The sequence below is a fragment of the Poecile atricapillus genome, chromosome 16 (assembly GCF_030490865.1).
Source record: "Poecile atricapillus isolate bPoeAtr1 chromosome 16, bPoeAtr1.hap1, whole genome shotgun sequence".
Lineage (NCBI taxonomy): Eukaryota > Metazoa > Chordata > Aves > Passeriformes > Paridae > Poecile > Poecile atricapillus.
In genome coordinates, this window is record NC_081264.1 from 9,603,335 (window position 1) to 9,617,909 (window position 14,575).

The 14,575-nt window shown below is 53.5% G+C and overlaps 1 protein-coding gene and 1 long non-coding RNA gene across 5 annotated transcripts in view; one reads left to right on the forward strand and one right to left on the reverse strand.

The window, feature by feature from the left end:
* The window catches only part of TBX5 (T-box transcription factor 5), a 50,686-nt gene that overhangs the window by 202 nt on the left and 35,909 nt on the right, over positions 1-14,575 (forward strand). The window contains exons 1-2 of one of the 4 annotated variants that reach the window (XM_058851743.1): positions 5,470-5,817; positions 13,315-13,490. In XM_058851743.1, coding sequence (XP_058707726.1) covers positions 13,344-13,490 — 147 coding nt within the window. In that variant the 5' untranslated portion in view covers positions 5,470-5,817; positions 13,315-13,343. Of the gene's footprint in view, positions 1-5,469; positions 5,818-10,630; positions 10,942-13,132; positions 13,175-13,314; positions 13,491-14,575 lie in introns of those variants that run through there. The other 3 variants (XM_058851741.1, XM_058851742.1, XM_058851744.1) reach the window with 3 other exon arrangements.
* Positions 1,897-9,353, reverse strand: LOC131585506 (uncharacterized). The gene is made up of 3 exons (XR_009278969.1): positions 9,212-9,353; positions 7,084-7,174; positions 1,897-2,719 (listed from the first exon to the last, which is right to left on the reverse strand). It is a non-coding gene; the product is annotated as an uncharacterized LOC131585506 (long non-coding RNA).

Consider the following 14,575-nt stretch of genomic DNA (forward strand, 5'->3'; position numbering starts at 1 on the left):
CAGATTCGGGAAAGCCGAGATAAGTCCCTTTTATCAGCCTATAAAAATACCACTTTCACTTATCTGGAGCTACCTACGCCGCCCAGCTGCGGGAGCCGGGAGGGGGAAGCGGAGCCGCTCCGCAGACAGAGGAGGAGTTTCGGATGGGCTTGACAGCCAGGGGGGTTTGGAAAACCTTTTTCTGCTGGAGAACGAGCCCTGTCCCCTCACCTCGCTTCCCCACGGAGCCCACCAGCTCTCCTAGCCGCAGTCTGCCTGGGTGGGGAATCCAAATCTTCCCTTTTCCTCTCATTTTCACCCCTTTTTTCCCGGTGTGATGCCGCGGGTGGGGCTCGGCCAGGTGGCAGACACCGAGTGGGGAACGGGCACCCACGGGCACGGAGGGAGCCGCGGGCTGCTGGGTGGGTGGGAACTGCTCCACTCCCCCCGGGACACCGATATTCCCGAATTTACATGGAAACACTCAGATCCACGGGGATCCATCCTCCCCCCGAGGCCGTGGGCAGACAGGTGCGTGGGGCTGGGTGTTTTCTGGACGCCCCAAAATCTCTTCCTGCATCTGTGCCTGTGCATCTGAAGGCATCTCCGCCCGGATCCCCACACGCAAACAGAGGATCAAGACGTGGAGAGAGTGCTAACATGAATTCCTACTGTGGGAAAACATGCTGCACTTTGATTATTTTTTCTGTGGTTTCCAGGCTGTTTGGGCTGTAGGAAAACGAGCAGATAGAGCGTGGAGGGGGAAAAGAAACCCATCAGGCAACCCAAGTCACAGCGCTGCTTTCTAGGTTTTTGAGAGGCTGTTGGGGAAGAGAGAAAAGTGGGGAAAATATGGTTTTCGTTAAAAAAAAACAACAAAAAAAACCCAAAAAAACCCCTCGCCAAACAGTTTTGCTGGGTTGGAAAGAGGGCAGAGAGGCAGCTGTTCCCCCCTCGCCCTTCATCCCCCCAGACCCAGGCCCACAGGACTCCCTCCTGCTCTTATTGTTTTTAAGGGCAGAACAAGCAAATCTGGCTGGCACAAAGTGAGAGCTTTGCCTGGCATGGGGTGAAGTCGCCTCTCTTGGGGCTTGGGCAGGCAAAACTTTGAGCTGGGGTTTTTGTGGAGCCGTTTCTCTTTCGAGGAATAACCACGCGCATGGAGAGGAGCAGGACGCTGCCAGCAGCGGTGCCACGGGGCGTGGGGCGACCCTTGCGGGGCTCGGGGAAGAGGCCCGGTACCTTTCGCACAGATTTGCTGGAAGGGCTTCTAAATTCTTTTCCAAATATAGCCCCGGGGCCGCCCGGCTCGCAGCTCCTCCGTGTGCCCTTCACGCAGCCCAGGGGGACAAGCGCGACCCCGGCAGCCGGGAGGGAACGGGCACGGGGTGACTCCCATGGAAACACGCGTGGAAGCTGCCGGGCCGATCCCCATCGCTCTCCGTTTACCCTGGACTCCGAGCAGCCTTATCTTCTTGCGAGCGAATGGGTTTTTTTGGTCCCTTCTGTCCTGCTGTCACCTCCGGTCGTTCCCCGAGGGTGGCACCGTCCCCTCTGCGCTGTCCCGGGCCAGCAAGGAGGGACAAGGGTTCCTTTTCCTGCCCTAACCCAAACTTGGCCATTCCCAGCCCAAAACTCCCTGGCAGGGTGTGCTCAGACCCCGCCGGGGGTGACACCCAGCTTTGGGGACAGACACCCCAGAATTCCCCTCAGAATTCCCGTCCTGGAGTGAAACCTGGGCTGGGGGAAGGAGGCAGAGGCTGGGGGGCATCTGGGGTGAGGGGACCCCTCCCCGCCAGGCCCGGGAGCCTTCAGAGATCATTTCCCCAGCGCTGGATGTGATTTCCACCCGCAGCCCCCGTCCCACACCCCCGGTTCCATTACAAAAGGCTCCGCTTGGGATATTTCTCCCCCAGCACGTTTTTATAGCGAGATCAAGGACAAACTTGTTGCGGGTCTTTGGGATCTCTTTTTCCTGTAGATTTTTTTTTTTTTAATTTTTTTCCCCCCCAAATTCTTTTCGCGGTAAAGTTCGGAGAAATTTGCGGTTCTCCCGCCGCAATTAAGAGGGAGAGGGAGCACGATCTTGATTGCTCCCGCTCGTTCTGCTCGCTTCGGAGGTGGGGAAGGGGAGGGGGAGACGGGACGACGGGAGGGAATTGATTTTAGATTTCTCTTTTATGTCGGGTCTGGTTTCTGGTGATTAAATTTCTCTCTTCTGTGGACTGAACCTCGGGATAACTGATTAATAACATGCCACTTGGCGCCAACACGGGGTCTCGAGGCCTTTAATCGGCAAGATGCACAAGAGAACAGAGAGAAACACAGAGCAGGACAAAACTCCACCGACTATTTCAGCCTGCTGCTCTCTGCCTCGGCGGATTTTTTTTTCCCTCCCCCTCATCTTTTCAGTATTTCCTGCTAAACTCGTAAACTTTATTTGATTTACAGCTATTTCATGAACCTGCTTAAACTAACATGTGTTCCGTCTTGTCCGACTGAATCATAAAAACAATCTTGGATCCAAACGAGATTTTTTTTTTTTTTTTTAAAGGAAGAAACGAGTTATTAATGACAGAAAATAGACATTGTCTTGAACGGTGGCTCCTCGGGCACCCGCAGTGGGGAGGTTGGTGGCTCCTGTGCCCGCAGCCTGCGGGGGGACCCGGGCTCGGCTCCGCAGGTCCCACCCGGGCTCCGGGAGAGCTTTTTCCTGCAGAGATTCGAGCCCTTCTTCCCCCTGAAAATAATTTTTCGTTGGAAATGAACGATTTTCAGCCCAAAATGAGCTGGCAAAGGCATTAACCCACGGCCCCTGTGGTGGCAGCCTGGCAGACACACACGGGGCAGGTAAACACGCCTGGCTGCCCCCCAAAAATCCCAGGCAGGAACAAAACGAGCTCCTGGAATTTTCTCCGTAGGGTGAAACTGGGATTTTTTTGTGCCCAAAACCACAGGACAGAGAAGCACTTTGCTGTTGATACCCGTGGAACAGGTATAAATCTCTAGGATTGTATGGATGGAAGCACACGTGGGCTTATAAAAAAATGGGGTTTCCTGCACCGAGTACCGACACCACCCAATTATTCAGCTCCCATTCCCACCTCTGTTTGTGTGGAACAACTCTCCAGGGAAGGTACCTGCTGCCCTCAGAATTAACTCCCTGACACTTCGGGAAGCAGGAAAGGGCATCCCACTGCTCCCAAATATCGCTGATAACCCGCGGGGCTCTGCCCCTCCAAAACCGATTTCTGTTCTGCTCTCGGGTAGCTCAGGGCCCTGAAGTTACAATTTGGGACCTCACCCAGCCCTGGAACAACAAGGGAAATGCTCTTTTTTCCCCCCTTTCTTTTCTTTTCTATTCCTCCTGTGATAATTTTTAGGTATTTAACGTTTTCTGAAGACACAAAAGAAAGAAATCTCGGTAACTCTTTGGGTTATCGATGTCATCTGTACTTTTCCCGCACAGATAAAAGTGGATTTGATAAAAATGGATTTTAGGATGTCCACGACACCACTCCAAAGCCGGTTTAATGCGGTTCCCGTGCTGGGAGCCCACAGCCATCCCCCCGCCTCCCTGGGAGCGTCTCCCTCTTCCAAAATTCACCGATAGCCGGGAATACAAAGGATAATCTGAATAAAACAGAGCGGCCGGGCTGCGCTGTCGCTCGGCGTTATTTAGGGCAGTGGAAGAAAAGGGACCGGGGGCGAGAGAAGGGGGGAGAAACGGAAAATGGGGAAGAAAAGAGGCGAGAGGGCTTGGAAAGGAGAAAAGAGGCAAAGAAAAATGAGTTGGAGAGAAAGGGAGGGAGAAAGTCGGCCGGGATGAGGGAACAGTGGGGATGCCCGGGGTGCTCCTCGCCCGGGGAGAGCCGGGGCTGAGCGGGAGGGCGAGGGAAGAGAAGAACATTCACAGGTGCTGCTTTGAGGCCTTTTTGCAGTGCCTGGCTCAAACTCTTCGGGATCGGGCTCCTTTTGGCAGCCCCGCTTCCCCCTCAAGGTCATGGCGAGATCTCTCCCAGGGGGAGCGCGGGGCGCTGAGGATTTCCCCCTCTTGCCCCTGTTTAGTTTTTTCCCAGGGAGCGAAGGGAGCGAAGGCCTTTTCTGCTGTGATTTTCTCCCCGGGGCCGAGATAAGGCTCTGACTGATGCCCCTGAAGAGCAGATGAGCCCGGCCGTGCGCCCCTCTCCAATGGGGGCTCCGGGATCCATCGGGAATGGAGCGGGGATCCCATGGGCACCCCGTGCCAAAAAATCACCCGCTGATAACGGCAAAGCGAAATGCAGCCCAGTTCCCTCTGTTCCTGGGCAGCACTGCGGGAAAGCTGGGGAGGGGATGGACTCCTGTCTCCCTGAGAGCCGCCTTTTGGAGGGAACAGGGAAAAGAGAATGGATCTCTTTTGCTCCAGGGGTGCTCCGAGATTAATTTGGGGATCCTCACGCTCTGCTTGGCGTGCAGGAGGAAAAGGGATCTTCACCCCCACGCCAAGCCCTGCCTCTGCCCGGCTCCTTCTGTCTCATTTTCGTCACTATTTTAAAGCCTGCAGCTCGCCTGGGAAATTAATGGGCTGCAGGGAGGGGAAAAGGGTTTTAATTGCAAACTTTTTTTTTTTTTTTTTTTTTTCCCTTAAGGTAGCCAGAAGGGCGGGAAGAAAAAAAACAACCAAACAACAAACCAACAAAAAAACAAATCCAAAACACCCGAAACCACAAAGTTTAAAAGAAAAACGCTATTCACCTGTAATTAAAAAAACAAAACAAAAAAAAAAGCTCGGTGCAGGTATCTACCCCCAAAGGCTCTTCTAAAGCAATTCTCCAGCGCTAAATGCAGGATTTTGTAATGGAAATAATGACATGACAGTACTGTATTGGCAGGAGTTTTATACAAATATTTTGTTGATATCATCTCTCAGGTCAATGCAGTCAGTCCCTGCCCCCATGACTGAGGGGGAAAAAAATATTGAGAAAAAATTTTGAGGAAACAATTGGGAGAAAAAAAACCCACCAACGCACATTAAAAACAAAACAAAACAAAACAAAACAAAAAAAACAATAAGTGAATGGACAAAAATGCTTCAAGAGAGGAGGATTATTTTAAACACTTGTTTGCTCCCAGGTGTGTATTTCACCAAAGCGAAAAGCGGCCAACAAAAGAGAAATAAAAGCAAAGAGGGAACTGGTCCGAGAGGGGAAGTAAATTATCTAAAAATGGAAAGGAAAAATAATAATCCCTGCTAGGAGGGAGATGATTTTCTCTGCAAATACGGGAAGGAGGAAAAAAAAAAGAGCGTTGGGAAGCCACAAGTGCTGATGTATCTGTATTTTACCAGCCGGGCGGCCGCGCTGCCCCGTCCTTGGGCAGGGTGGCTGCCGAGGAGCCGCGAGAGAAGAGCAAAAGCCTTTTCGATTTGGTTAAGCCGACCCAAAAAGTGATTTTAGAGGGGTGTGGAGGGCGGGCGGGGGGGAGCGAGTTCACACTCGGCACTATTTCTTACTGCTGACACCTCGACCCCACTGCGAGCCGGCACCCCGGCCATCCCCGCCCTGCGGCTCTCCGGGGAAATCCCGCAAGGAGAAACCTCCAGGGCCGGGACACCCTGCAAAGGCAGCGGGAGGGCGGAGGGGCCGTGCGGGGCTCCGGCCATGCGGGGACACAGCGCCGGGGCTCCCCGCGGCCCGAGGCTCCGGGACCGGCCGCTGCTGCCGGGGCTGCTCGGGCCGGGTCCTGCGCTCCCGGAGCCGCCGGAGAGGAGCTGAAAAACCGGGATCGAGCCTGGCAGGGCTGCACAGAGCTCGGGGAGGGAGGGGGGGCAGCCACGCACCCGCCACCCCCACGGAGGTAAGTGCTCCACGGAGATTGGGGCCGTGGCTGCTGGAGAATGCGTGTGTGGGGGGGGTTATATTTATGTAGAATATATAAATATATATATATATATATAGGAGAGAGTGTGGTGCATAGGCGGTGCATCCACGCTGATCACTCGCCCGCCTTCTGCCGATGTGCGCAGATTTGCGCCCACTCCCACTGAGCTGTGAGGAGGGTGGGGGCAGATGAAGGCTTGCGTGCACCCAAAACTCCGTCTCTAAACCCCGGGTAAAACGTAAATATCCATATAAAACCTATAGCGGATGGGGCAGGGGTGGCTTGAGCTGGCAGAACCACAGTTTGGACAAGTGTTTGTGGAGATCTCATCACCTGCACATCCACGCACACGCGGTTTTTGTGCTGTGCCCGTGGATATCTCCGTGAGCAAACAGCCACGTTTATTCACTGGATCTCTTGGATCTCAGCGCTCCTGCGGTTACACTGCACGTTTAGTCTAAAGATATCAAACAAATAATATATGGAATACATGGGGTATAAAAACCGCCAGGATTTTTTTACCCAGGGTTAAAGGTTTGAGGCACCGTGTGTGGGGGCGTGTTTGCAAACAGGGTGTCCGCACTCATACATGCACATCTGTACCTAAATAGATGAATTTCCGTGTATCTTTATCTGCATTCCCCCTTGCGCTGCTTCTCTGACCCCTCATCCCTCCCCGCTGCCGGCTGTTCCCGCATTCCCGGCAGGATCCGGGCTGTTCCAGGCTCGGAGGCCGAGAGCGAGCGGTGTCCGGGCGGGCAGGGGGAAGCGATTCCCATCCCTGGGCTGCAGCGGCCTCAGAGGCTGCGGGGGGACCTCAGGGGACAGCAGGAGATGCTGCCGTGTGCGGGGCACAATGTTTTAGTTCTCACTTTGGGTGAGGCCCTATCCTGCTCTGGCAGCGCCAGGACTTTGGGCGGTCGGTGCCAGCCGGAGAATCATCCACGCTGGGTTTTTTCCCTTCTCTGGGGATATTTTCCCTCCATCCCGGATATCTGGGACGATTCCGAGCTGACGGCCAGATCCAGCAAATGGGGCGCATCAGGGTTAAGGGGGGCTTTTCCTCCCTTCCTTTTTATTTCTTTCCGCCATCCTTGCTGGTGTTTTCGTGCGGGCCCGGTTCCCCAGGAGCCTGCAGAGCTCAGCCTGGGGAGGCCAGGGCAGCTCGGGCAGGGCTTGCTGAGGCTGCTGCCCCGGCCCCTGGGCCCCAGCAGGGCTGGGCTGCCCGCTGGGAACACTCACCTTGGCAGCCTCCACTCCTGCACCGTCTCCTCGCTCTTCTTTAGCTGCTGCTCTTTATTTCCTCGCTCCCTATTTCTCCTCCTCTCTTTTTCTGTTGGAGGAAAAAACGCTTTAGCATCTTTTTCTCTGTGAGTGTATATTTGTTCTCCTTTTTCTTTTCTTTTTTTTTTCCTTTTTTTAAATTTCTTTTTTTATTTTTTATAAATTGGGTGAAATCTTCCTGCTGTCACCGCATGTGCATCCCAAAATTCCTCCAGATTAAGGGAGAGCTGGGACACGGGGCAGTGCCGGCGGCATCTCTGCTGCCACTGGCTGCACTTGGAGGGATCTGGAGGTTTTTGATTTTTTTTTTTTTTTCCCTTGTCAATCTCATTTGGCAAATAATCGCCTGGACTTACTACTCCTTTTTTTTCTTTCCTTTCCCCCCCCCCCCTTTTTTTTTTTTTTTATTTAATCAGAGCAAATAATTGGTTCCCGAAGCCCACTCGAATCCGTGCAAATAACCAGGTTATCATTTACTATATATAGCCCAGCGTGCTTGCTTCCAGAGGCGCCTGAGCGTTCATCGCACAAGTTTCCTGTTCACCCTGGCAGAATTATTTGTTTAGAAAAAGAAATTCAGCCGAATAATGCCAATCCCGTTGGATTATTAAACTTGTGGTGAAGCGGGAGTTTTTCTTCTGCTTTCCCCCTTTTCTGCTCCGAGGCTGAGTGGGTTTTCCTGAAGTTTCCAGCGGCTCCGTGCCTGCTCATATACGATATAAACCACTCCCAACACCCGCGTGTAAAAGTCTGCCTTGTGAATATCTATATTTCTATGTATACACCATATAGAGGTCACGTACACCCAGCCACGGTGCATTTTACATTTCACGGAATGGATTTCTTTTGGGGGGAAAAAGAAAAAAAAAAAAGCAAAAAAAAAAAAAAAAAGCAGGAATCTCCCTGATAGAGCTTTAAAAAAAGGAGAATAATACAAATTAACCTTCCATTACTGCTGCAGTCAACCATGACAGAATAGGCCAGTTGCGTGGTTGGTGACGTCTCCGTGTCCTATAGGAGCAAAGCTCGTGAGATAGCAGCTATCGCCTTGAACTCTCTTTATTTTATCGGAGTATGGCTGGTAATAAACAGTAATATTTAATTTGTCTGAGACCACAAACCGGCTTCGAGCTGGAAGGCTCCTCGCCTTGCCCTTCCAGTCCTGGGGGAGCCTGAATTTGCCGTCCTTTTTTTTCCCAAACTGCTTTATTTTTTTATTATTATTTTTTTTTTCTTTCCCTCCTTGTCCACTCCTCCCCCCCCAACCTGCAGACGGAAATAAATTCGATTTATTTGCATCGTTTTCAACTTGTCTTCAAGGTGTTTGAGAGCTAGTTTGGCACTGGAGAGGTGAGTGCTTTTCTAGGCAGCGGCCGCGTTCGGGTTCGCTCTTCCGAACTTCAGGGATTTTCACTTCTCCCCTTTCTTTCCGCCGAGGGGAGGGAAGCTCGAGCTCTCTCTCTCTCGCAGTTGAGACAAACCTTTCTCCTCGTTGCTTTTGCTTCTTTTTCAAGGCAAACCCCCCCTGTGCTTTCGGGGATGCTCGGAGCACACGTGCGGAGCGGGGCCGGCCGCGCTCCCCGCGAGCTTCCGCGGCTTCCCCGCACCGCCGCGCCCGCCTGCTCCATCTCCTTCCCCACTTTCCCCTCGGATTTACACCTTTCGGAGCAGAGCCCAGGCCAGGGGAAGGGCTGCTCGGAGCCGCCGCTGCCCTCCCGCCCCAGGCCGGGGCTGGGGCCGCTCCTGCGGCCGCCGCCTTCCCCGCGGGGGAACGAGCGCCCGCTTTGCTGCCTCGTTTATTTGTGTTTGGAAGGGCTCCGCTGCTCCTTTCCCCTCGAAAAATAATGAAATATGGGACAAGCTTCGCTCTGTTTGTTTAAGTAGCATTCTCTGGCTTATTCTCTGCGGCTACAAGTGCAGTTATTTTATTATTCTTATTTGCAAGCGTTTACTGTTGGCTGTTTCTTCTCAAGTAGCTGTTGGGACTGGCGTGCACATGGGAAGGGTTTGGGAGATGCCAAACTACACCCGCAGATTCACCCCCCTCCCCAAGAGCCGCTCGCCCCCAGACTTTCCCCTTCCTCACCTCAAACTTTCAGAGGGCTCCGGTGTTATCGCACCCTGCGAGAGCTGGGAGCGAGGGTGGATTTGCTGAAAACTTCCTCGAAACGGCAAAAAAAAAAAAAAAAAATTGTCTGAGAGGCAGAATAGAGTGAGGGATATTTTCTTTTTTTTTTTTTTTTTTGATGGGTGGGGGGACGGGACAGAGCGGCGAGCAGAGGGTGGGGGCAGCAGCAGCAGCAGGAGGAGGAGGAGGGTGGGCAGAGCAGATCTGAACCATGCCATTTATTCCGAGTCTTATCAAAAATCCGCCTCGCCAATCTGGTTCTCTTCAGCCTGCAGAATGCGACAGGGAGGCTGTTTACCCTGCGCTGACCTATTCAACTTTACCCTCCCAATAATACATTAAAAAAAAAAAAAAAAAAAAAGGGGAGAGCGAAGGAAGATGCAGATAAACCCCCAGCCCCGCTCCTCGCTGACGGCTTGATTATTTGAGCTCCGGGGGGCTGCGGCCCTGGGCCGTGGCTGCGCGGTGAGGGGTGAGGAAGAGGATGGGAAAGGGCAGGGGAAGGAGTCTGGATGCGGCCACAAGCGGGGACAAGGCCACAGCCCCGCGCACACACCCCGCGGCTTTCGGTCCCGCTCCGCAGCGTTTTTTTGGGGGGTTGTACTCATTAGGAAAAGCTATTTTAGGGGAACATCCCCCACCCCCCAATAAAAGGCCTCTGTGAGCAGCAGCAAGTTTAGAGCTGGGTTTAAATCCACACCTCTGGGCTGCCTTTGAGGGCGGGAGGGGGGAACTGGGGGTGGTGCGAGGTTAGCGGAGCCAGCGATTTATTTTAGCTGGGAGGGGGGGGGGCAGGATATTCCCAGACGCTGAATTTTCTCTTTGGTTGGGAGAGATGGATGGAGGAGGGAGGGAGGGAAGGAGGGAGGGAGCGGGGAAGGAGGTAAAGGAGAGGGGGAGGGTTGCTGGGGAGTTTGATGATTGTCTTTGTGCCTTGTTCTTGTTTGCCGGCCAGAAAAATAGGCTGGAAAAGGAGGTTTGGGGGGGAGGGGGCGGGAGGGAGGGCTGTGGGAGAGGGAGTCTCTCCGGAGCAGGATCCCAGCTGGTTGGGCACTGGGTCCCGGCACTTGGCGAACGGAGCTGGACGAGCCCACGTCACCTCCGCGCTCCTCTCGGCTCCTCCGCGCTCCGCGCCGGCTCCGCGCACAGCGGCAGCGCCGCGAACCTGCCCGGAGGAGCGGGGCTTACCAGCCGGCAGAAACTTTTTTTTCTCTTCCTAATTTTTTTTTTTTTTCCCAAGAGGGTGCTGTTTTCTTTTTCCGCTCTTTCGCCCTCTCGCTCTTTTTTTTTTTTTTTTTTTTTTTTTAATTACTATTTTTAATTTTTAAGTTATTTTTAGGTGGGCAGCAGCAAGAGTGGGCTGGGGAGAGCTGCATCAGATCAGGCTGAGAAAAGGGTGGGGGTGGGGGCTTTATCTTGGTCTCAGGATCCTTTCTAGTGCGTCTGACAACCTGGAAGTGTTTGGAGAGAGCAGGAGAGAGAGAGAGAGAGAGAAGCAGGCTTGCATTGGATAGACTTTTTTCTTCCAGGCTGGGTTTTCACATGCTGATCCGCAAATATAAATAAATAAAAGGAAATATGCACACGAGAAGCCTGATCCCATTGTAATTTCCATTGCAAACGGGGGAAATAGAGCCACACATTATATATGTGGAGATGCATTGATTGCATGGAATTCAACGAGCAAGGTAACGGCTCTTCCATTGCCATGTCTGTCCGTCGGGGTCTGTCCTTCCTGTGTGCGGGTGCGGGAGCGAGGCAGAGCGAGAGGCGCTGCCCGGGGGCACCGCGGAGCTGCGAGGCCTCGGGAGCCCCGGGGAGCGGGGGCTGCTCTGCCCGGCGCTCCCCCGGGCTGGGGGTGGGGGCCGGGGCGAAGCCGGAACAAAAGCAGAGGGTGGTGATTTTCATTTTTATATTTTTTTTTTTTCTTAAATTTCCCCCCTTGTGTTTTTTTTTTTTATCTCCCGCAAACCCACTCGGCGCTACTTTAGCAAAGCGAGATGCATTTTTCATCCAGCCACCGCGGCCTGGTTCTGTCAAGCTCCATTTCTTCTCAGACGCTCTTTTAAGGGGAAAAAAAAAAAAAAAAAGGAAATTAGAAGCCACGGACCGCCAAATGCTCTTAGTTGTGGGGTTATTTTTTGTCGTCACACCCTCTGTTTTTAAAATTATGATTATTTTATATCTGCTTAATTATGTCTGGGCGCGGGGAGCATCGAGGAGGCTTCGCTGGGCTGGGCTGCCGTGGCTGGGTCCCTCTTTGTTTTAATAAACATGCTTTAAGGGTTTTTATTATTATTTTCCCTCGCTCTACCCCCTAACATTGCCAGCTCGGGGGGAATCATAGCTCCAAGCTGGAGACAAATCGATTAAAAAATGCATAAGCGGTACTTCCCAAGGAAAAAAAAAAAAAACCCAAACAAACAAGACACCACAACAGTCCAGGGAGGAAAAAAAAAAAAAGGAGGAGGAGGAGGAGGGGAAGAGAAAAGCCTTAAATGGTCCCTGGAGCTGCGGCTCTGCCCCCACGGGCTGGGCCCGGGCCCGGCTCCCGCAGCCCCCGCGCACTTTCCGCGCTCTCGCTTCGCCCTTGGCTCTGCGCGCTGGGAAAAATCCCTTTGGGAAGGGAGGGAAGCAGGGAGGGATCGGGCACGGGCCGTGTCTGCACGAGCTGCAGCTCCAGAGGTGCGGACCTGCAGTCTCCTCGCTTTTTGTACTTTTAAATTATATATCCGTCCGTGTCTGTGTTTCCCACCACTAGCGGGGAAGATCATTTTCTCCCCCCTCCTTTCCACTCCCAATTTTCCTTCGCTTTTAAAGGAGAATTGCCTTTTCTTTTCGCTCTCTCTGCTTGATTCTTAACAGCTTTCAAATATCGTTGCAGGGCGAAGAACTCATTTAAAAACATTCTCATGTATTTAAACCCAATATTGCCTCCATATGGTTGGCCTTTCAAAACTGAATCCCCTTCTTTGAAACATGCAAGAAATATTTTTTTAAAGCAGTTAAAACTCTGAACTCCTTAAGAACAATAAAAAACTAACAGATAATTCAATTGCTTTTATCTTTTTTGGGTTTGTTTTTTTTTTTTTAATGTTGCTATGAAACTTTTACCATTCCTGATAGAGCCTTTAAAGCTAAGTCAAAATACAGCTTTTAAAACTCACTGCGGTTACTCGCATCAAATATAAACCATGTAATTTTTAAGCTCGTTTTCTCTGCTGGTGCAGTTTTATCCTAAATGTTATGGCTTAGTTCGCTCCAATCCCAATTCCAGCCCCCGTTCACCAGCCCGAGTCCTCGTTACCTCGCACAGCGTTTGTCCGATTGATTTATTTGCACTTTTAGATTTTAATTTTCTCGTCCATCCTTTGTTTTTCTTGTAACTGCCTGGAGTAAGAGAAGAACTGGCTTTTAAATTTTTTTCATTTGTTATAAGAGTTATGAGTTGAATTTTCCTTGGGAATTGGGTGCTAGAAGCGGCCTCGTGTGTCAGTGATGTTTTCCTGCTCGAAACTGGAGCGGGGTGAGAGCTTCCACTTCCCTGGGAGGAAAGTTGGGACTTTAAACCCCCTGGGCCTTGGCGAGCCCGGAGGAATTGGAGGTGGCCAAGCCTCGGGGGAGGCTCTGGAGCCCTCACCTCGAATCCCCCGAGCTCCAGAGTCATTTGTGCGATGAGCTGCGTGTTCCAGAGCCCCTCGGGTGCCTCGCTCCCCGCGTGCTGGAGGCAGCCCTAAAACGCTGTTTACCTTTCGCAAAAGATGCATTCAATAATACCGCCTCCCCCTTCCCCTCCCTCTCCACCCCCCCGAGCCCCCCCCAAATCCTATCATCCCTTGCGGGCTGCGATAATAAATAAAAGTCTTTATTTCTCCCTCTCCCGAAGTTAAAGGGCCTCGCTCCCTTCCCTGGGCAGCTGAAGTGAGTGTTGGGATGGTCGGGGCAGCCCCGGCCGCCGCTCGCTCGGAGCCACCCCGCTGCATAAATATCTATATTTTATTAAACGTCAGCATTGACTTGAGCGTCTCTTATCTCTGCTCTCTCCCGATGTGTGCCTGCAGTGGGGGATTCGGCCAAGGAAGCTCGTAACATGGCGGATAGCGAGGAAGGCTTCGGGCTGCCCAGCACGCCGGCCGATCCCGAGGCCAAGGAGCTCCAGGCTGAGGCCAAGCAGGACACGCAGCTGGGGGCCACCAGCAAATCGCCCACCTCACCGCAAGCAGCCTTCACCCAGCAGGTAAGCACCCACGCTCCTCTCCTTCCACCCCGTCACTCTTTCCTTTGGTTCTTTCCCCCTTTTCTCCACGTTTTGCCCCTGTCTCGGCTGGCTGGCTGGCTGATTTTAGGCCCCACGCGAGGGCGAAGCCTCACCTGGCCGTGGGCTCCGTCCTGCTTTAGTGTTATTTAAGGTCGTGCTCGAGCGCTAAAGCTGCAGGGATGCGCCCGTGAGAGTTTTGGGAAGAGCAGGCAGGGAACAGGACCCGAAAAAGCAGCGAGGGGAACCCCCCTTGCAGCGGCACCCCCACACCCACGAGTGTCCGCGCCCGGGTGGGCAAATGCACGGGCGAACACCCACGGAGTGGAGATACCTTTATATACATATATAAATGTATATATTTTGTACATACCCACATCCGTGTGCGCCCCTCGCACGCCCAGGCGGCCACGGCTACACCCCACACCCGCAGCGGGCACTCGGGGCTGTCACGCGTGGGCACCCCCAGGGCCGTACGGGGAGTTTGGGGTGTCCCCCATCCCCTCCCGCAGCCCTCGTCCCCCTGGCGCTGCCTGTGCCGGGACACGCGTGGGCTCCGAGCGCTCCGAGCCGTTCCCCGGCTTCTCCCGGCCGGCTCGGGCAGCCCTGCCAGCCGAGGGGGACAAATGTGGGGGGGACAGGGGATTTTTCCACCGCGATCCCGACTGTGGGGTCCCCCCGCAGAGCCCCGCTTGTCCCCCGGCAGGTACCCCCCGATGAAGCCCGCTGCCCACGGGGTGAGGAGAAGGCTCGGCAGGGCCAGGGTGGGCACTGGGACCGGCACGGGGGGCTCGGTGCTACCGAAGGTGTTCGGAAAGTGCCCCCCGAAGTCTGAAGGGGCGCTTCGGCTGCGTTTTAGAGAGGGAGAGAGGTGCTTGGTTTGGCTGGGGGTGTCCCCTGTGCCTCCCAGCCAGGGTGGAGGGATGTGCTGTCCCCACGGTGGCATCTGCCCCAGCCCAGGGCTCGCAGCTCTTGGGTGAGAAAGAGAAAATCAGGGGGCGAGGGGTGAAGGGTGACACCCCACTCCGCTCCAGCCTGCAGAGCGCAGCCGGGGGGGTGTAAATCAC